We start from the raw sequence: 21,207 nt of genomic DNA, 5'->3' as shown, positions 1-21,207 counted from the left end.
CTGAAACATACTATATGGTTTCCTCGGCTTTTTTTTCAAGCATGCCGCAACAAATGCTTCTAATTCGCGCAATGTAGTAGCCTTAAGAGTCTCGAAATCAATTTCAATTTCTTCAGGGTTAAAACCCGGAAGTTGCTCTCTAGATTCAATAATACTGACAACCTGAAAAAAACAACAAATCTGAACCTGCAGAACACTCAATAATAGTTCATATTTCCGGAATACAGATATATCATATGATGGCACAATATTTCTATACAGACTGTAACTATAGCAAAACATGACCTCTGAACTGAAAAAAACATGAAAGATTTCTGGGGAGACAGAATAACAATCCAAAAAAATCGAGTATATTGAAACCACAAATCCAATACCTCAAATAAACAATTTACAAAAACTTACACTGCTTAGCTTATCACCAGGTAGCTTGTTGATATCCAGAGAAAGTTGTCTCTTTTCGTCATAACTCATTGGCTCTGCAGTGCGTTCATCTTCCGAATCGAAGTCATAATCTTCACACACCCTTCTGGATCCAGACTGCCGCGATGGAGTGTCTGATACTGTCGTGCCTGACTGTGCCGCATCTGTTTTTGGCTTGTTTTTAGAGCCGGGTTGCCGACCACGCTTCCGCGCTACTGATGCTGATACACTTTGTTCAGGAGGTTTTTGAGGTGTTCCCTGAGGTGGAACCGTTGTCGCTGTACGTACATTTGGACTAGACACATGTACTGAATTTTGGACTTGTCGTTGTTGAGCAGAAGCTTTACTCAAAGGTGAATTCACTTCATGCTTCAGAACTCGATCCTGCGGTGATATCTCTGTGTGGTTCGTACGCAGTCCTGTAGGTAATCCAGAGGCTTGCTGTTGATAAGTTCTGGCGGGACGACCCGGTTTTTTACGTGACACAGGAGTAGCACCAATGCTGGCTGGATATACAGTAGATGGTTTCGTCATCGAAGTTGGGCTATTGGCAATAAACAAAAACTGTGTTGAAACCAAAGATTGAAGGTGCCTACGGTGGCTGCAGAAAGAACTGGAACGGGTAGATGATTTGCTTGAGCCTCCCTTCGTTTCAGTCTAAAACGGATCAGAATCACAAAATAAATTCGTTGACATTTTCATATTTACACTTTCAGTTAAACTACTCTCTTCCATCTCTGTTACATGGCCTAACATAAAATATGGAGACGCAGAGAAAATAAAAAGCGAACCTTAACGACAGAATTTCCTGAGAATGACGCTGAAGCTCAGATATTTTTTCCTGACATTTGGCAGTTTCAGTTTGCAGAGCAAGTAAAATGAGATCAATATGTTCATCACTGTCGATAACACCTGAGGAAACATTCAGTGGCACAAGAGGAAGACCAGACACCACTGATTCATCCTTGACTATTGCAGAAGCTGATGTAACCGCATGAGCTGGTGCGTGACTTATTGGTGCAGGAATTGATGTTGCTACCACAGCCGTTGTTTCCTCATCAATTGCTGATGGCTCCTCAGGCATTTGGCGCCACTTATCCTCGAAATATTTCTGAAAATCCTTTATTTTACGACAATCAAAAAAAAAAACTTTGGTATTTTTAAATCTAAAAATTTTAATTCAAGTAACCTGAAGAGCTCGACCGTGCTGATGGATAGGATCTGATGTGGGATTGTACTTGTAGCAGTTCTCGCAGATCAAGATAACATCAGCCCGCAGCTCTTCTGGTGTGGCATATTGCTTGGCATCTAACTTCCTCCTTAAATCTATTGCTTTATCTAGGAATTTCAGGAATTTAAAGCATTGATCTACTGTTAATGAAAAAGAATTTCAAAAAAAAGTACCAATATTTAACTGGTTATATCTAACCGGCAATATTTAACCAACCGGTTATATGGCACATAACATAATTTTAAAATCATATCAAGGAACAAACAGCAAATAAACATTGACAACATTACAGTTTGAATGAAAGTTGACAGCCCATTACCTAATCGTCCCCAAATCCATTGGATTCTTCACTATATCATAGTAATCTTCCAATTTCAAACCCTCAACGTCCACCGGCTCGAGAAATGGCCAAGTAAACGACTTACACTTCTAAAATACACGCTAATTTTATGTAAGAAACAATATGCAAAGAAATGCCAAATTCAGTCCAAAAAACGAAAAAAAAAAAAATCGGTATTGGAAAAAATGCACCACTAGAAAAAAGATGATTAGCGTTATTTATAAACATATCATTTCCTTAGTTCAAATTCACAGAATCAATAATATGCAGTAAAAAAGTTTTTTTTTTTTTCCAATAGCTATAGACAAAATATCTGCATCTCCAACAACAGAATTTACTGTTGCTTACCTTCGTAAATAATTCGTTGACGAGTCGCTGGCAAAATTTCATCTGTTCAGTTTGTTTTCCTTTAAAACGTGGCTTCAACTGATTATAATCAATAAAGTAATTTGGCTTTTTGGGTGGTCGGCCAGATTCTCGACGAGTTGCAATTTTTGCATTTATGACATCATCACCAAATGATGTTGTTGTATCTGCTTTCCGTTTGACGCCTTCTGAACCTAAAATTAATTAATATACTTTTTTCAATTTTTTTAACTTTTTTTTTACTAATTTCATTAACTAAAATTAGTCTACGTTCCCACTGTCAATAATAAACATCAAAATATTCTTACTAGTTGCAAAAATTGGCGAGAAATTGCAGTTGATATTGTTCAGATCAAAACAAAAGTTTCACGAAACGAACAGAAAAATCTTCAAAGAAAGCAAAAAACCTTCGAAGGAAGAACAGGCTGAACAGGCACTTGCGATGATGTTGGATGAACATCGTCTACAGTAGATGCAGTAGCATGAACAGCTCCATTTGCTGCAGCATCCAAAACAGATGAACTGTCAGCAGCTCCACGTTGTACAGATACAGACGATTCGCGGCTTCCTGAATTGAAATTTACAAACCATCAACTACGAAAAAAATATAATTTGAAGCTACCAAATCGTAAAACTGCACGAAAACAATCACCTCCTTTAACGATTGCCGTACGACCAGTTGATTTCTTCGATTTACCAGCAGCTCGCTTAGCTGTTGGACGCGGTATTTCTACTTCCTAGAATAAAATTCTAACAGCTATTAAGGCAACACAAATAAAGACAAAACATCAAAAAAAGAAAAGAGAAAAAGCAAAAAAAAAAATTCACAAACCTGTAGAACACTGTACGTATCGCACAGTGTGAAAGTTTCAAAAATACCTGAGACGGCAGTAGTTTCATTTTTTCCCGGTACAAATTTTCGACATTCTTGCACATAAGTGATACATCGTCCTCATTTTGGTTGAATTTGTAGCAGTTGGAAAAAATGGACTCAAAATCCTGAAAGCTGGCAAAACAGATGTACTGAATAATTTAAAAAGCCTTACTTCCGGGGGCATCGCTGCGAGTTTGCTGAGAATGTACTGTTCCAGGTTCTTCGCCATCATATAAACCCCGTACTCAGGAGGGTTGTACGTGTAGCAATTGTTGAACATTGTCATAACGTCCTGAACAAAGAGAACCGCGCTTAGCTGCTAGCTATTTCAAGCTTTAAAGTGGCAACAGTTTTTGCATAAAGTATTTTAAGCTGCAACAATTGCCATCCACTCCCAAGCAAACATACAGCAAACTACATAAAATAGACTGCATGTATTCCTAAAGACATACATGGTTTTTTTCTTAATAATTTGCGGTTCGAAAGATGTAGACTTAAAATACCTTACTTCGGGGACTATCACCTTTAAGCATTTACAAAAAACGAAGCCATTAAAGAAACCACCAATACGCAGCATGAAAAAATGGAATATTTAATCAGGATTGAAATTTGAAAAAACTGTTCTGCGGTCAACTCACTATTAATTTCTGGCTCACAAATACGAAAATCGAAAGCAATGTCCTCTCTTCCACCCCAGCGTTTGGTCAATTCTCACCGAATTACTATCATAATCTAAATCTGTTTACCGTCGGAACAATTCTGAGAATTGAATATAACAAACATTGAAATAGAATGCATTTTTCGATTAACTACCAGAGAAATACCTAGACTTTATCTTCCACATTTAGCAGGGAGTCATATATTGCAAGAAAAATACAAAAATTTCCAAAATCGCAAATATGTAATGAAAGAAAGTGGCCTAGACCTCTCTGCTTCCACTCCTTATTTCATATTCTCTTCGCAAGTCCAGTACGGTTGCAAATCTAAGAGCACATAAAAATTCCATCAAATAATGTTTTATGAAGAAACTAAATACTGTCTTATCGCCAATTTCGGTGGTTTTTCATACCTAGGTGCCAACTTACAAAAAAAAAAACAAACAAAATAATCATGCATATAGGGCAGTTGGTAGCATATATTTAGTGCAACTACTAAGACTACAGAGATTGAAATGCCTTCGATAATACCGTGATTGCATGCAAAATACATTCTATAGCTGTTTGTAAACTCCCATGATTCTAATTGCCACATTGATAACGAATAGCGGTTTTTCTTATTTACGAATGGTAATTTTCAAATCAGATTCAGTCAAAAATAAAAATAAAAATCAAGTGAAAAAAAAAAAAAACACAACTCCGCTTCATTAGCTTACAGAGAGACTCGATACTACTTTTTTAACTCGAAATCAAAAAACTATACAGCATTCAATCAAGCTTCTAACATCCGAACTATTAAAAAATTCAAAATGTGTCATTATACGATGCATATATTCCAGTGAAGCGGTTCCTTCCGTGAAAGTTTATATACACTCCTAGTCCCTTCTCCTTCCAGAACTGTACAATTCCGATTCCTAATGAAATATAATCTATATTTTCAAAGATATGCCATAGCATATGTTCAACCCGTATAGCAAGCCAGAGCTACTACAACTCGTACAAAAACATTAACAAAAATATTTAGTGCTCCAAAATACATAAAAACACGAAATATAAGAAAGGCAGTAAAAAATATTAGCCAAAATAAGAACAAAGCACCCCTACTCTCTCTCCCCTTTTATCAAAAAACATTACTTTAGCATAAAAAAAGTCCACCAAACAAGAAACTAGGTTTTTTCAAGTAATAATGTTTCACAACAGAAAATAATCGAGCTTTTTTTTCCAACTTAAAAAAATAAAACAAGAAAAAAAGAATAAACACACACAAAACACAGCTCACTTTTAAAAACACCAAAAATTTAGGAGTGAACGGGAATGAAGCAGCGCAAAACGTGATTGATTCAAATGAAATTAATGCCACATAATCCTCGTTTTATTCTTTCGTTTTCGACCGAATCACTTATGAAATATGCTCGCGTTGCGATGTTCTCTTTGCAAATGACTTTGGAACAGCGCCCACCAAAACCAAAGGGGCACTAATCAAAAAAACTTAAAACAAAAAAGTGATACAGAAATACTTCCCGCCTGTAATAGTTAAACAAAACAATCGTTTAAAAAATAATAGCAGAAAATCAATCGATTAAGCAGGAAAAATCGATTAAACTGCAAAGAAGCGACTTCTTCACTTTCGGGATCTCTTCATCCTTTAGAAAATATAAAACTGAGGCAGAACATCACTCTAAATTCATGTTTTCCTAGATACTTCTGTAAAGCGGGGAATATTTCTTGGTTTAAATTGATGAGAAGGAAAACAAACAGTTGTGTGCACACAACAACCCACCCCATTTTTGTAACCAATTTTATAATATAATCACCCGCCCATTTTTCTAGTAAAACAGAAAAAACAGAGAGAAACTAAAACATTAGCAGAAACATTATTTTAGCAGACCGAACAGTATGCATCCGCACGCACCGTTTCCAGCTCAAAAAACAACGGCCTACTTACTTGCATGCAATCTTTTGCCGAATAGTAGTAACAGTTGCGCAAGCGCTTTTCGATGGTGTTCATATCCATTGGACGCTTGATCACCTTATGATAATCCTTAAAAAAAAACCAAAGTTATCGTTATCCTTAACATGTAAAAAATTTGGATCCACCCAATTTATAGTTTGAAAAGAAGCCATGAGCAAACAAAAATATAGTTGAATTAGCTCAAAAATTTACTTACAATGAAAAGAATAACGTACCGGTAAACCTAGACGTACAGCATCTACAGGTTTCATAAATGGCCAAGCATGTTTATGACGCATCGCTGGTTTTAAAACTTCCTTCAACATGAATTCAAGTTGATTCGTATGCCGTGTAGGCTTACCTGGCGGTGGTATTACACGCGGCTGTACTACTCCATTAATTGCTTCCTAGAACATTTTGGGAATGCCTGACAATTAAATAGAACTAATATGATTCAAATGATGCATGCAAAACTAATCAATCAATCGTATCACCGTTTAATTGCATCGCGTATGTGCGAGACAAGCAAAGTTAAATGATGAACCTGTCGTGGCGACTCCCAGCCATTTATTGATGGCAGAGCTGTCGTCATTATAGTATTGTCGTCATTATCTCCATCATCAACATGCTGTTCCGAAGAAGCATCTTCTCCATTTTGCGATCCCTCGATTTGAATGTTTTCCGTGTTTACTGATGCTTTCTCATTCGATACAGATGGGTTTTCTGAAACTCCAAGGATGCTGCCGCTAGTTGTTACAGGCTCATTACTGCTATTATTCGCATTTGAAGTTGAAGCAGCAGAAAGAGACATTTCTGAAAGTTTCGCAAGTTAAAATACAATGTACTGCACATATCACGCAAAAAAATTCTAAGCAAATCAGCACAACAACATCATTTATAGCGAACAGAATAAAATAATGCACAAATAGAAATCCGTCTATCTCTTCTATTTTCTGATTCCAGATCTCTTGTTTTCAACGATGACCAAATAAATCCATGAGGTTTTTGTGCCATAAAGTACTACCAACACGCATAATTCCTCTGCAGACACGTAATGCAAAACGTCTCACCACAAGACCTCACGCCGAGCTAAACTTATTAATAAGTTATTACTAACACTTATTAATAATACTCGCCACATTCAGGATGACATAAATGCACGAAAACCGTACCGAAATTTGATTTTCAATAAAAAGCATTGCAGTAATTGCCTTCACGTTACGAAGAGTGAGTTTCTCCCTCCGTAATCCCGCGGTTCAAGCATGTTATTGAGGAATCATGTAATAATTTTATGCATAAACAAAACGAGAAAAAAAAGGGGTAGTGGAGAGGTTTCGCACATGATTCCCAAAACAGTCAGTTCGAAACATGCAATAAATCCTACACACGCATTACCTTTCCAGCAAAATTATGTTATATTGAATGATCTGCAGTGCTACCACACGTAAGCACGTCAACGCGCGCGCGTGCATGCAGCACTCATTTCTTTCGCTTTCACGAGCATTTTCCTGCAGTACACATCAATACGCCAGAAAGTGAATCGCAGACCAACAGAGAACGAACAAAATAACAAATAATAAAGAGAAATCCACAGAAAGAGTCAATCTTTATTACATTGCTAGCGCACTACGCATGCACTCTACTTTAGGCGAAATGGGGCGTCTGTTGCAAACAACACATGCGGGCGACCGATCGATCGATATCTGGCAGTTTTGGGGACCGTCTCGTAAAATAGCATGCTAATAAAATAGATACAAAGGAGGAACAGTATCACTTACCATTATGCTTCATAAATTGTTATTTTCAATAAAAACGTGTACAAAATAACAAAAATAATGTCAGTTAGTTTGTGATTTTATTATATAATATTCATCATTTGACACATATTAGCCAAATAGGAATCAACAGTCACATCAGTATAAGACATAACGTATAATTCACGCAAATGACCAACATAAACCACATCAAAATTGTATCAAATTCGTGATAAAACTTACGCAAAAATGCGTGAATGACAAATGAAAAGATAAGTGCGCACAGAGCACAGAGCAGCCGACCTAACCAAGCGACAAACTGATAATGACTAACCCAACCGCCCAGCTCGTCAACCTCATATCACTCTAATCTGATTGGCTATTGCCATAACAACTGAACAATACTCAGTTTTGTTATAAGCAAAAGTAGCAACAGACTACTGTATTGCGCTTCTTTCTTTTTTGATTTATATGAAATCTTTTTGTTTGGGCGGGCAATAACAGTAATGGTAATGGTAAAGCGGGGCAAACAGTTCTAATTGTTGGTATTTCCGGCAGCATATCTTATACAATGATGTTTCATTTATGAAATTTATAGAATAGAAAAGACATTAACTTGAACTGAGCTAGTAACATTTCCATTTGAGCTGTTTCTTACTATTTTCTGTTTTCAGAATTCGATTTGAGCTGCTTCTTACTCTTTCCTGTTTTCAGAATCCGATTTGAGCTGTTTCTTATTCTTTTCTGCTTTCAGGATCTGGTTTTAGCTCAATTTATTCCTCGACATCTCAAAAGTATATTCCCGTTTTAACAGTAAGAAAGATAAGATTTGTTCAACTCTATATATTCCTTTTTCCTTCCTTCTTTTAAAATACCACGCAACCATTCGTATCATTTGATGCAGACTCTTATCAGGAGACAGAAGGACGAGCTATTTTTCATAATGGTACTTTCGAGGCCGCATAATAAAATGACTTAGCTACTTCACTTTGTACTCATTGCGTTGTACAGAATAGCAAGAACAACTGAATCAATCCGCAAAAAAAAGAAATTAGTTCTGCTTGTGATGCTACATTCTTTTTTTTGCAATACATCAATTACTCTTATCCAAATAACATATGCAACTGAACAAACTAGAAAAAAATGCGTGCCGTGCTTAAGACTGATAACAACCGAATTGCTTTTCACCAAAAATTTATCCGCTAAATAAGTAAATTTTACACATCCAAAACATTTTCGGACTGCATCCAGTGGATTCAAATAATCCCTTGAAAGTTTCGGAAATCTTTTACCTGTGGAGAAATATCTGAGTGACTGCGAGCTGGAAATCTAAATACCGTCTCAGCTTCAACTTTGTTTGTTTTTACGACAGAGGAGAAAATAAAGGACTTCGCAATTCCCGATTATAATTGGTCCTCCTCAAGTTTACTTTGAGAAATGTATTTATAAAAACTATGGTTTGTGAAAACAATTACTTCGTCTCTAAATACGGTAGATTTTGTACATTGGACAAAAGATAGGATGAAGAAGCACCCGCCTGAATAAGCAAGCAAAGATAATCCGTGACAATAGTGTACACATAAGTTCGAAACTCCAATAAGTGAACCAATGAGATCGATGAAAAAACAAACATTAGTAAGCAGGAAACATCATATTAAAGTCAATAAAATTCATAAAATCTTTGTTAGTGTTTTCTTATTTATATTATTTGTTTAAGCAGGTTAGGAATGGATCTTTGATATGCAAATAATCAAATATTCAGAATCTACAGCTTAAACAAAGTCTTTCCTCCACACTTTTAAGGTAAGCTAAATAACATAAATCTCTCAGAAGTAATACGTCCTAATTACAAATCTTCACTGATAGGCAATATTTCATCTAACTATTTGGTTATAAGATTTATCAGTCAAAAATGTCACACGAATGCACCTTATCAATTTTAAAAGGGTTCCCGAACGCATATACGCGGATTGCTTGAAGTTCAACTTCTCTAAGTGGACCACGTCCTACAGCCTCAAGACTCTCGATAATTTCCCATCTGACCAATGGGAAGATTATGCAAATCCTCTGCAAATAAAAGTAAATACAACACGTATTTCAGCTTGAAAATGAGAAATATTAGAAAAAACAAACCCGCATGTTGCAATTTTATACTAGAGCCAGGTCGACCACCTTCAAACATTGGTATCAGCCCTACATTGAGCTGTTTGCATTAAATTGATTCGCATTTTCTGCACTTGCTCGAAAAGTTTACTCCGTCTAATTTCAAATGGATTTCGAAATTGTAACGATGGAGCAATAAATATTTTGGGAATCTCAACTTGTACCTATAATAAGCTGCATGGTTACACTCATCTGGTCTTCAAAGTAATGACCATAACTGATCTTCATGCCTACTATGATTACAGTGACAAAACCTAATAAACAAAAAGGCCTGCATATTGAGGGATGTGCCATACCTGTGGCATGTGCCATAACAACAACACACACACCAACAAAAAGTTAAAAAAAAGAACCTGGAATCCATGAAAATTGTCCATATCATTATTGTATTCAGAGATCCTTTTCGTGCCTCTACCATCCCAAAAAACATGTACGCTTCTGAACGCCAACCTAAAATTACAGCATGAACGATTGTTTCGATAGATAAGTGGTTTTATACATTTTTATAATTATGTTTAAAACAAACCAATGATATAAGAGGAGGCAAAATTTGTAACGATGCTGCCACGGTACTACATAGCGATTCAAATTCTTCACGAGCCATATGCTTCACTTTCGCAATATAAGACAATATATTATACGAATACTACTGCATTTGGTCAGGTTCCAACAGGGAATGTGAGATACTTAATCGAGTGAATGCCTTTTTTAGTGGCTAAAGCAAAATTCCAATTTTTAAAATTATAGAAAAAACAAATATAGAAATACTCTCCCACGTTCGTTTAAATTATAAAGCCTTTTGGAAATGTTAAAATCTTGACTCAAGTCCGCACACAATCATGCATTATTTCTTCATTTCCTCGAAAATAACCAAAGAACTACAGTTTTGACACACATGTACAAATAATACTATAATATAAGCCTGAATAGAGAGTTCAACTTAGTCCTATTATTATCCTATATCTTCCTGTTTGAACCATATGAAAACAGTCATTGGTCGTAAGACACTATCAAAGAGTGATAATTCTTTTGCCGCAAAAATAAGATTTACCTGCACATAGTAACTTGGAACAGTGGCCAAATATTTTTCCAGACGCAAACGCCAGGAATGGCTATTTTTGGCTTTCAGGTCCATCTTCACTTCCTCAATTAGCGGAAGCAGAAGCGGATAATTATAGGCATTATAAATAAATTTACGCATGATAAATTGGTGGCCGCTTTGAGGCATCCGAAAGGAACCAGTGAACTCCCGAGTACACTTGAATTATGGACAAAAACCTAAAATTTTCATTATTTTAATAAAAAACAAATCCAATGGCCACGGTTTGTTATGACATAAATGAGACGAGGTGCATACGAATCTTCTAAAAGAAATTCCTTTCTAATAACTAAATGAGCTAGTTTTAATTGCTTGCGTTAAGCCCTCTTGGTTTTAATGCCTTGTCTTGAAGTAACTTGAAGCCCATCTTCTGAATTCAGTGAAACTCATGAAAATATATTCCGTACATAAAGAAGCCGATGGAACCGAAAGTTTCAAGTCTAAAAAAGTCATGATCTTGTCAAGAAAACATCACAACAATTGGAAAGAAAAGAGAAATTATACCTGCCAACAGACTCCATGTTGTTTACGCTATAATACAAATTTTGTTAAAGATAAAGACTCAAGCTCATATTTATCAAATGGGAAATCCTGACAAACAACAGGTTCACTAGATTCACAACGAAATGAGATCACTGGATGAGCTTTTCGTGCCGGCAAACTTATCCTGCAACTGAATGTATTAGAAAAAAGAAAATCAAGACTAAATTCAGTTACTGAAGAATGAATAGAACATCATGAAATTTTCTCCCAAAGCAAGAATATGCAATAAAATATTGAGCAATGCTTTAAGGTTGTAAATCAAAAAAAAAAAAAAAAAAAGAAAATACATGTTGCGATCGAGCCAAAACGCCTCTGGAATGGGCCAGTGCCCGGGATATGATCGTGATGCCCGCAAATGGACGATACAAGTAACATTATGCCAGTTATCTGAATTAAATGATTTACCACCAACCGATGCTAATTCACCATTTTTTTTTTTTTTGAATTTCTGTTTTGCCGTTTGTTCGGTCTAAAAAAAAAGACCATTTAATTTCCGGAATGAGATCCAAACGAATTCATAAAGCATTATTTTTTAATTCAGAAGTTAAAATTAAAAATAAATCGTTGAAAATTTCGAAAAATAGCGAGACTTAATGTGGGAACTAGTCCATATTTTTCGAAGCGTAAGATGATTCCCTGTTGTTGCAATTTTTGAACAATCGATTCAACGCATATAGCTAGCATTTCATGCGATGATACGGAATATGACCGTCCTGAAATTATTCCGAAATATTACTGCTGTTTAAAAAATCCCATTAATGTACATACAAGTATAATCCATATGAAAACGAAAAATAAAACAAGAAAGAAATTTTTAAATCCAATTTTAAGCAAGCACTGAGAACTGATTTACAAGAAAAATAGAAAGATCTTTTTTCTCATAAGAAAATCTCAATAATTATGACTACTTACCTCCAGTTGCAATACACATCGCATCAATAGGACTACTATCAGAAGGTATATTCATTCCAGGGGAGACTTTTCCCATAGGAGTACCGCTGAGACGTAGAACTATTGAATAAAGGCGTTGGTCCCATCTAAACGGCTCTCCAATCAGTTCGTTACCAATTGCTGTAGGCTTAGCAACTTTAATCTGGAACGAAAGGATCAATTATCATCAGATAAATATGCAGGAAAAAACTTCACATAGTGAAGTTTTCCTGCATATTTACAAAAACAATCGTACATGAGAAACTTTCGCACCATCTGTAGGAAACATACTATTTCTTATTAAATAATCAATGCTACCTACTGCATTTAAAAAAACTTGTCATCTTAGTCATCCTATATTATCATCTCAGCACAAACTTAAAATAAATCTACTAAACGAAGATTTACCTCATTAACAGCTCCAAACTGGGGACATGTCAAACAGTTACCATCAGTTATACTAATTATAACAACTGGTTCAATATAAAATGGATAACGACCAGAACCAAAATGATCAATGCCAGTTTGCAGTCGATTTACATTTACAAATCTTGAACAAAAATTAAAAACAATGCACCGATAATTCCTAGTCATATGCTTTGACATCATAATTTATTCATCTTTGAAGCTTACATCAAACATCTAATAATAACCAGTTAAAGCATTCGTGTTTTTATAGCATAACATAGTCTTAACTTATGGATGCTCAAACAAACAAAGATGTTGGTCAATGAAAATCTGTATTACTATATGTTAAATACCTCAGTGCTGATCCTAAAGCAGTACCAAATGCTGTTAAACCATGTGGCTTCAGCATTTTCAATTGCTCGTGGAAGATACTCTCGCTTTCTCGCCATCCCGACTGAAATAAAAATTCATAAGTAATGCATACGCAATTACTTGCGATAATTTTTCAAGTTTTTCCTTCTTCGTAGTTTATATGACAAATTCTGCTAGGTTATCCATAACATAATAATTACAAATTACGGCGTTTTCAGCATACCGTATTTAGCGCATTACTTAAAGTACTAATTCTGGATAAATAAATTCTAGTTGAAATATAATGAAAATATAAAATTTGAAAACAAAAAATCTCGACTAATAAACAATATCTGAGGATTTTGGATGTAATTCATTTACTTTAAAATCTTTAAATCATTTATTTCTTATTCCCTCGTCTTTTGCACTATTGAAAATTAGTTTCTTGTTACATATTATTACATTCATAGTTCACAATATAGTGCAACACGATTACAACAGACATTAAACAGAACGATCGCTATTTCTAAAAAGCACCGATTGTCGTGAAGGGTTTGTTGGTTGATATTCGAATTGTTTGCAGTACAGTAGAAGGATTAATAAGCCTTTATTTTTCGCAAACGTAGTATTAATAAACAGAGCAGTAAAAGGAGAGAAGAAACTTATAATAATGAAGATCGGAGGAATTGATATTGGTTAACAGAGAGTAATCGACAATAATGACAATGAATAATTTTGTTTATTAGAATTGAATTTATATAAGTGACGATTGGGCGTGTCTAAGATAAAATCATGTGTTAAGAATTGAAAGTGCTTACAAATTTGCTTAAAATCACATGAGTAATAAATCCTAAGAAACTAGATTTAAGGAGAAATTGTTTTATTATGGGATTGTTTAGAATTAAAAAATGATTAAATAGTCTTTATTGGTTTTAAATCTTGAGAAATTAGTTTTATGAGGAGTTAGTTTATGATATTATGAAATTAGTTAGAATTGAAAAATGATTAATTAGTTTTTATTAATTTTCCTTCTTATTATTTTAGATAGAAGTTTTCGCGAAATTATAATTCGCGACACTCCTAAAGGGCGCGAGAGATTGTTTTAAGATGTAATTTTGAGAGAGTGATTTTGAGGTATGTAGCTAAACGTACGGAGTTTAATAGGTGGGATTTCTTCTTTAGTTAGGAATTGATTGTGTGGTGATTCTATAGGGAGAGTAATGATGGTAGCTTGACTTGAATTTTGTTTTGAAGTATTACAAAGGAGGGATTGAACTAATTTAAATTTCCATAATGATGGTAGCTTGACTTGAATTTTGTTTTGAAGTATTACAAAGGAGGGATTGAACTAATTTAAATTTCCACTTAATAATGACAAAAATAGTTAATATTGTCACGATAATTAAACAGAAAAAAATCAATTTTCAATGTGTTATCACGTTTTCAAATTCTTCTTCTATCGGTAGGACAATTTCGTTGAATTCCTTTCCCATTTGTTTGATAATTTCTTCACCTTCTTCAGAGATTTCTTGCCAAAAGAGTTCATCCTTCATTTGATGTGGTATTGAATTAATTGCTTTTTGAGTTTGAGTTAGGATTTCCAATTCTGCATTAATTCTCTCAATTTCAAACTTACTTATTAAATCTCCTTTGAATTCGATATTTTCGATTGTTGATTGTTCTGATTTGCAAGGAGCCACCATCAAATTTCCGTTAATTCTTTTAGCTATCACATCGTTTCTTTGAAGTATAAGTTTCGCTGCAAGGGTAGAATTGCTGATTGACAACCATTTGATTAACAGTAATAAGTTATTTCTGTTTTGGCAACTTCTCTGCTGTGTTTCTTTGAGTTGTTGAAGGAATTCTTGTCTTAGTGAATCAGAAAGGTATTGAAGTTTTACATTTTCAGGATCGTACTTTTTATCCGGAGACTTTTCCATCATCAATAGTTTATTTGTTACTCTTCGTTTGAATTTTGTAGTAGAGTTCGAGTCATCTTCAACGTCTAGTTCAATAACTATATCGCCCTGCATTAAAATTGGAGAGGTGAATCTACAATTTTTGGTATTTAATACAGAGGGGTTTTTATCAATTATAAGCGATGCTTGTATCTCATCGATGATGAAGTGGTTGTTATACTTTGTAGCCTTGAATCTTCCGATCTTTCGATATAAACAATGATTGGTCGTATCATTGCTATTCCCTATGATAATGCTAGTATTCGTTATGCATTCACCCTTTTGTGTCAAACAGTCTTTTATATCTTCAAGGTTAGAGACTGACCCTCTTCCATCGTAGATGAGAATTTCTCCTTGAGTTAATATGAAGTTTGAAGTTGATTGACAGTTAACTCCTAATCATCCATAGGAGTATTGTATTTCCTTATTCGTTATCCATTGATTAGGAGAAGATTGAATCAGTCCAATTCCGTTCATTTGTTTTCGAATATTTAAATATCTGCAGAATTGTGAAGAAGTTGCGATAGTAGACGTATGGTCTGACACTACCGATAGCGATATTCTGAGAAAGGCTTTCGTGCATACAGTCCTTGTAATGTTACTATATTTTATAGCTGGTATTCTTACATGGGTGCGTGTGTACACATCCACTTTGTGATATGTAGCATTTTTGTGAATAATTTCTTCACAATTCCATTTTTCAGGAATATTAAAGGGTACTCCAGCAATCCAATTACAGCTATTGTTAGCTAATACCTGTCTTGGTATTAATGACATCATCGTTATCAATGATAAAGTTTTTATCAAAAGATTAGACTTGTCTTTTGCATAGATTGTAGTTTGTGATTTTTTAGCACTTCTGGTTCGTCGAGCAATGGGTTCTTCCACTTTTTCTTCTTTATCTTCAGTAGCATCTATTTCCATAGGATAAAGCATATTTATTGATCGATCGATTTGTTTTCCATTCGGTAATTGTATAGTTGCACTCCTTATTTTTCCATCCCATCCTCAATTAATTTTTATTATCCTTGCCAATTTCCATACACCACGAGGTACTTCTGGTTCATTTAGTAATACTATCTCATTTTCATGTGGTACTCTTTTTTCTACTATTCTAGGTGATTTTAATTCTCTTTGTGTGCGTTTTCTAAGACTTGTAAGATATTCTTCTTTTCACAACTTCCAAAAGACATCTAATGTGGTAAGAGTGGTAGTCCAATACTTGATTAACTTATCTTTAATCTTTATTGTATAAGGGGTATATTCATCTTGATCACTATCATAATTTATTGGTAGATCTAAAAAAGCCATAGGTGATATAAAATCAATTGGACGAATGATTCTGTAGTCGTCAAACCCTACATAAGTTAATGGACGGGTATTAAGGATTCCTTCTATTTCAACTATTAATGTTATTAATTCTCTATTAATGTTATTAATTCTCCTATTTCAACTATTAATGTTATTAATTCTCCTTCCTTTAGAAGTTTTCTTCCTATTGCTCTTCTTAATGCCCTTTTCGTGAGTCCTATAAGTCTTTCATACACACCACCACCCCATGGTGCTCTTGGTATAGTATTTTTCCATACCATACCCTTTGTCGCCAAAAAATTAGCGTTTTCTTCCGTAATAGTTTTGAATACCAGTTGAAATTGGCTTGCATTATCGTCTAATATTAATTTTGGATATCCAGGTCGAGCGATAAATCTTCTTAAAACATGTAAAAAATTCTCGGCAGATAAATTCTCCGCCATTTCTAGATGCACCGCTCTGGTGGTGAAGTACGTAAAAGGTGCTATCCATCTTTTGACTAGACCAGTATTAGATTTGACTGAAAGGGACCCATATAATCTAGGCCGACTTATTCAAAGGTTCTGGATCGTTTTACTCGTGTTTCTGGCAAACTTGGCATCGCTGGCAGTTTAAACGGTTTAGCTTTACAGCGAATGCAATAACAGCATAGGTTTATAATTCGTTTTACAGCAGCTCTTCCTTTCGGTATCCAATATTTTCGTCTTAATTCAGATAACGTATGCGCAATACCTGCGTGATATAATTCTTTATGCTTGTGTAAAATAATAAGATCAGTAATATAATTATGGTCCTGTAAATATATGGGATATTTGCTTTCGTCCATTAATTCTGAATTTTCCAGTCGACTCATTAATTTCCATAAGTTATCATCATCTAGATATAGATTCCATTTTTCCTTTTCGTCCTCCGTTAGCAATTGTGATTGGGCCTGTCTGATCAGCATAGCCTCTGCTATATCGTAATCAATTTTAGTCATATATTTCTTTTTTACGGATAAAGGTTCTAGTCACACTAATTTCTTTTTGCAGGTTTGTTTAATAAATCTAAAAGTCCAAGCAGTTACTCGAACTATTTTTATCCAACTGCTGAAGCGACATTCGTCAACAAATTCAATTGTATCCCTTTTAGAAGTTTGAGTTATCTTTGTCAAATTCAAAGCAACTGCTTCTGCAAATTCATCGTTTCCTGAATAGCGAAGTTTACACTTTGGCCATTCAGATTTCTTGAGTTCCAACCATCGAGGTCCTTTCCACCATTGTTTACAATTTTGGAGTTTAAGTGGTGATACTCCTTTGGTGGCTATATCTGCTGGATTTTGATTACTTGGTATGTATTTTAATTCGAAGTTGGATTTCCTTATTTCTTCGATGCGATTTTGTATAAATCTGGGAAGTAGCTTTTGTATAATTCTGTATCCAGTAAAGAACACATTTTGAATCCGTCCACAAAGTAACTTGATTATTTTCAAAACTTAATTGTTTCAATACGAATTGAGCTGCTCTTACTCCAATTAGTACAGATAATAATTCAAGTCTAGGAATTGACATATCTTTAATTGGAGCAATTCGAGATTTAGCATAAATCAAGAATATGTGTCTTGATATCCATGATTGAGAATATAAATAGCTGCAGAATAGGCAACTTTCGAAGCGTCAGTAAATATATGGAATTCTGTTAATCGTGAAGTTTCCATTATAAATCTTGGCAGCTCTATTATATTTGTTGGCCATTCTTTGATGAGATTTATCCACTGTTGTTCGTCCTGTTTGTTTAGAGATTGATCCCATGGAATGTTTTCTTTCCATAAATGTTGTATGATCATTATAAGAACGAGAAGACCCAATGGATCATATCGAGAGGCTATGAATTGTAGGTTAAACTTTTTCCTATCCATGGTGTCAGTGTCACACGGATAATATCTCTTTCATGATTCCATTTAAGACCAAGAAAATTTTCCCGGCTTGTTTGGCTTAGGTCGCATTCAGGTATTCTTTCATTAAATTCTTCGTCATTTGAAAGAAATTCTCTTATGTTCATCGATGCTTCACCAAAAATTTCTTTCGTTCTTTCATATTTATATAAGGCTTCTTCTGTTCCATTAGCTGATATAATAACGTTGTCTACATATAAGTTCTTTCTTATCTCCCATGCCAATTCACTACCATGATTTTCTAGGTGGTAATTTAATGTTGCTGCTAATAAGAAGGGTGAGAATATTATTCCAAAAGGAACTCTCTTAAATCGGTAACATTTTATATTTTCATTGGTTAGTTCTTTATCAATATCATCTATCCAAAGAAAACGTGTACAATTTCTTTCCTCATTTTGTAGTTCTAGTTGTAAAAATGCCTTTTCGATATCAGCGGTTATTACTATTTTCATCATCCGAAAACGTAATATTACTCCAACTAAATCCGGTAACATTACTGGACCTCGATATAGTACTTCATTTAAGCTTTTAAAACCTTTGTGATGTGCTGAAGCATCATATACTATTCTTAATTTAGTTGTTGATTTACTGGGAGTTAATACTTCATGATGTGGTAAGTAATGAATAACGCCTACCTCATCCTTTGGAGGTACTTCTTCAATTATACCTGAGTGTAGTTGATCCATAAGTATTTGATGATATGAATGGAGATTTGAATTATGTTGTAGGCGGTTGATCAAATTCTTCAATCGTCCCAGACATAATCCATAATTATTGCTTAATTTTTGTTTGGAGTCTTTCCATGGCCAACAAACCTGATATCTTCCACCCTGCTTGATGATGGTCCGTTTGAAATGCTTTAAAGCTTGATCATCATCATCATCTTGAGGTGATTCTTGGATACCAATCGTCTCTAATTTCCAAAATTTTTCTAGCTCCGTGCTAATATTGACGTTTGTAGAATATACTACTTCTTTAGGATATAATTCGTTCTTGCAGAGTTTCTTAATATCTCCACTTCCAGCAATCATTGGACCAACTTTTGATTGAACCAACATATGTCCTGATTTCAATTCCCTAATTTCTCTAGGTTAATAAATTTGAAAAAATAGTCAGCTCCAATCAATACGTCAGGTTTTTTCCAATAATTTGTCAAATTTTGAATTTGAAATTCATTCGATGTCTCCACTACCTGCAGTTCGTTTGTTAGATAATCAATTATATTTGCTTGTAGTTGTATGATTTCGCTTTCGGTAGTTAGCACATTTAGTTGTATGCGAGCAGTGGGACATGATTTCGGTTCTTTCATACCAAATGGAGCTATTCTCATAATTTGAGTTTCTATTTCGGTTAACTTTAATTGACGTGATAATTTTTTGGAGATGAAGGAGAGTTGCGATCCAATATCAAATAATGCAAGGGTATTTTGTTGTAGTTGAGGTTGTGATGGATTAAAAACCTTTATCTCTTACATAAAAGTAAGGTTTCCTTTGTCTGTTTGGATTGAGTTGTTAATGTGGAGTTATAGAGGGAAGTTGAACAATCCTTTCGTTTCGAAGGTCCAATTCTTTCATGCTCTTCATTTCTTTGAGACATTGTATTGTTTAAAGAAAGTGAATTCCTTTTATTACATAAAGCACTATTATGTGAGCTTTTGCAATAAAAACATTGTTTTTTGACATTACAATTCTGTCCTTTGTGACTGTCTCTAAGACAAATAGTACATTTCTTCAACACTTTGAGACGACTAAGCCGAGCATTGAGAGTTGTGTAGTTCACGCAATCGCTGTCCCAATGATCTTGATTGCAAAATACACATGGTCGTCTTTTCGTTGTTGTAATTTTCGAAGTATTTTGATTATCTTTTATTGTCGACAATGCTGAAGTTCCTCCGGGATTGTATCGTTGTTTTTGTTCCTGTTTGGTAGTTGTAGATTTAATATTGAGTTGAGTGAGTGAATGTTGACAGTTTCTAATCTGTTCATTCACATTAACTAAACTTGTTAAAAAGTTTCTTAGTTTGAGAATTGACCAAGGCCTTCTTCTTGTGTTTATATATTTTATTTAATATCCATAATGGCAACTTGCTCTCGATCAAGATTTCAATATTTGAGTGCTCAAGGCTTTCTCCTAGAGCTTCTAACTGGCGCAGTACTCGTTCTATATTTTCAATTGTTCCAATCCATTCTCTTTCGTTTTGTTCAATTGATTGGAGTTCGTTGTAGAGTAATGTTGTTACTATTGAGTAATCGCCATATTTTTCATTGAGCAGTTTTCTGATGACTTCATAATTCTCTGGAGCTATATCATATCCAGATATTGCTTGTAGAGCCTTTCCTTTAAGACATGAGTACAAGTAATTCAATTTTTGTATTTCTGGAATCGCTTGTGTGTGGACTGCTGCGTTAAAACTGCTCCAAAATTGTCGCCATTGTCTAGGGTTTCCATCGAAAGTAGGGAGCGATAAATTAGGAATATTTACATTAATATTTGAAGAAGGAGTAAATTTTGCCTCTTCTTTTGTTTGTTTGTTTGTCAACTCCTTTGAGAGTTGCTTTAAGTTTTGGTCGACTTCATCCTTGTGCATTATTAGTGTTATTACTACTTCCTTTCCTTCGTGTAATAATTGAAATATTCTTTGGTCACCTTCTGTTACTTTCTTCCTCTTCTTTTCATCGTGACGATTTGTTGAGTATATGTGAACCATTTATCGTTGATAGATTCAAGCGTAGTCACGCATAATTGGATTCTTCGAAGTTTATCTTCTAACACTTTTTTTCTTATTATATAAAAATCTTCTTTTTCTTCTATTGTCATACTTGGTTCTGGAGATTTGATCTCCAGTTGATTTACTTCTTTAAGAAGACTGACTAACCTTTCCTTTGCCGGTTGAAAGCTCGCGATAATGTGGCTTGACAT

The 21,207-nt window shown here is 34.6% G+C and overlaps 4 protein-coding genes across 6 annotated transcripts; all 4 read right to left on the bottom strand.

Annotated features, from left to right (window-relative positions):
- Window positions 1-6,649, bottom strand: Bm10119 (Bromodomain containing protein; the record flags this gene model as incomplete). 3 transcript variants are annotated; one of them, XM_043082947.1, is made up of 7 exons in its annotated part: window positions 1-162; window positions 403-922; window positions 997-1,077; window positions 1,212-1,531; window positions 1,610-1,739; window positions 1,971-2,080; window positions 2,340-2,381. In XM_043082947.1, coding segments are annotated over 7 exons (1,365 nt in total), but the record flags the coding sequence as incomplete, so codon positions are not given. The 3 variants fall into 3 exon arrangements, with proteins under 3 accessions (XP_042938881.1, XP_042938880.1, XP_042938879.1); XM_043082946.1 differs by lacking the exons at window positions 1-162; window positions 403-922; window positions 997-1,077; ... (2 more) ...; window positions 1,971-2,080; window positions 2,340-2,381 and adding exons at window positions 2,492-2,551; window positions 2,765-2,925; window positions 3,010-3,094; ... (2 more) ...; window positions 6,075-6,245; window positions 6,383-6,649; XM_043082945.1 differs by lacking the exons at window positions 1-162; window positions 403-922; window positions 997-1,077; ... (2 more) ...; window positions 1,971-2,080; window positions 2,340-2,381 and adding exons at window positions 2,492-2,551; window positions 2,765-2,925; window positions 3,010-3,094; ... (2 more) ...; window positions 6,075-6,245; window positions 6,383-6,649.
- A 3,117-nt stretch (window positions 6,650-9,766) lies between these two features.
- Bm17170 (Uncharacterized protein) lies at window positions 9,767-10,359 on the bottom strand (the record flags this gene model as incomplete). The annotated part of the gene is made up of 2 exons (XM_001896283.2): window positions 9,767-9,919; window positions 10,282-10,359. 2 exons carry the CDS (start codon window positions 10,357-10,359, stop codon window positions 9,767-9,769), a joined length of 231 nt encoding a protein of 76 aa, XP_001896318.2.
- Window positions 10,360-11,385: 1,026 nt separating this feature from the next.
- On the bottom strand, window positions 11,386-16,798 carry Bma-dic-1.2 (SD04165p, putative; the record flags this gene model as incomplete). Its single annotated transcript, XM_043082944.1, has 9 exons — window positions 11,386-11,521; window positions 11,685-11,866; window positions 12,001-12,110; window positions 12,310-12,490; window positions 12,736-12,877; window positions 13,089-13,189; window positions 14,526-15,113; window positions 15,801-16,051; window positions 16,594-16,798. The coding sequence occupies 9 exons, from the start codon at window positions 16,796-16,798 to the stop codon at window positions 11,386-11,388; spliced, it is 1,896 nt and encodes a 631-aa protein (XP_042938878.1).
- Window positions 16,799-20,278: 3,480 nt separating this feature from the next.
- Bm17169 (Uncharacterized protein) lies at window positions 20,279-21,207 on the bottom strand (the record flags this gene model as incomplete). The annotated part of the gene is made up of 2 exons (XM_001896276.2): window positions 20,279-20,625; window positions 21,108-21,207. 2 exons carry the CDS (start codon window positions 21,205-21,207, stop codon window positions 20,279-20,281), a joined length of 447 nt encoding a protein of 148 aa, XP_001896311.2.

The sequence above is a fragment of the Brugia malayi genome (genome assembly GCF_000002995.4).
Source record: "Brugia malayi strain FR3 genome assembly, contig: Bm_036, whole genome shotgun sequence".
Classification (NCBI taxonomy): Eukaryota; Metazoa; Nematoda; class Chromadorea; order Rhabditida; family Onchocercidae; genus Brugia; species Brugia malayi.
This window is presented reverse-complemented; position numbering and strand designations above follow the sequence as displayed.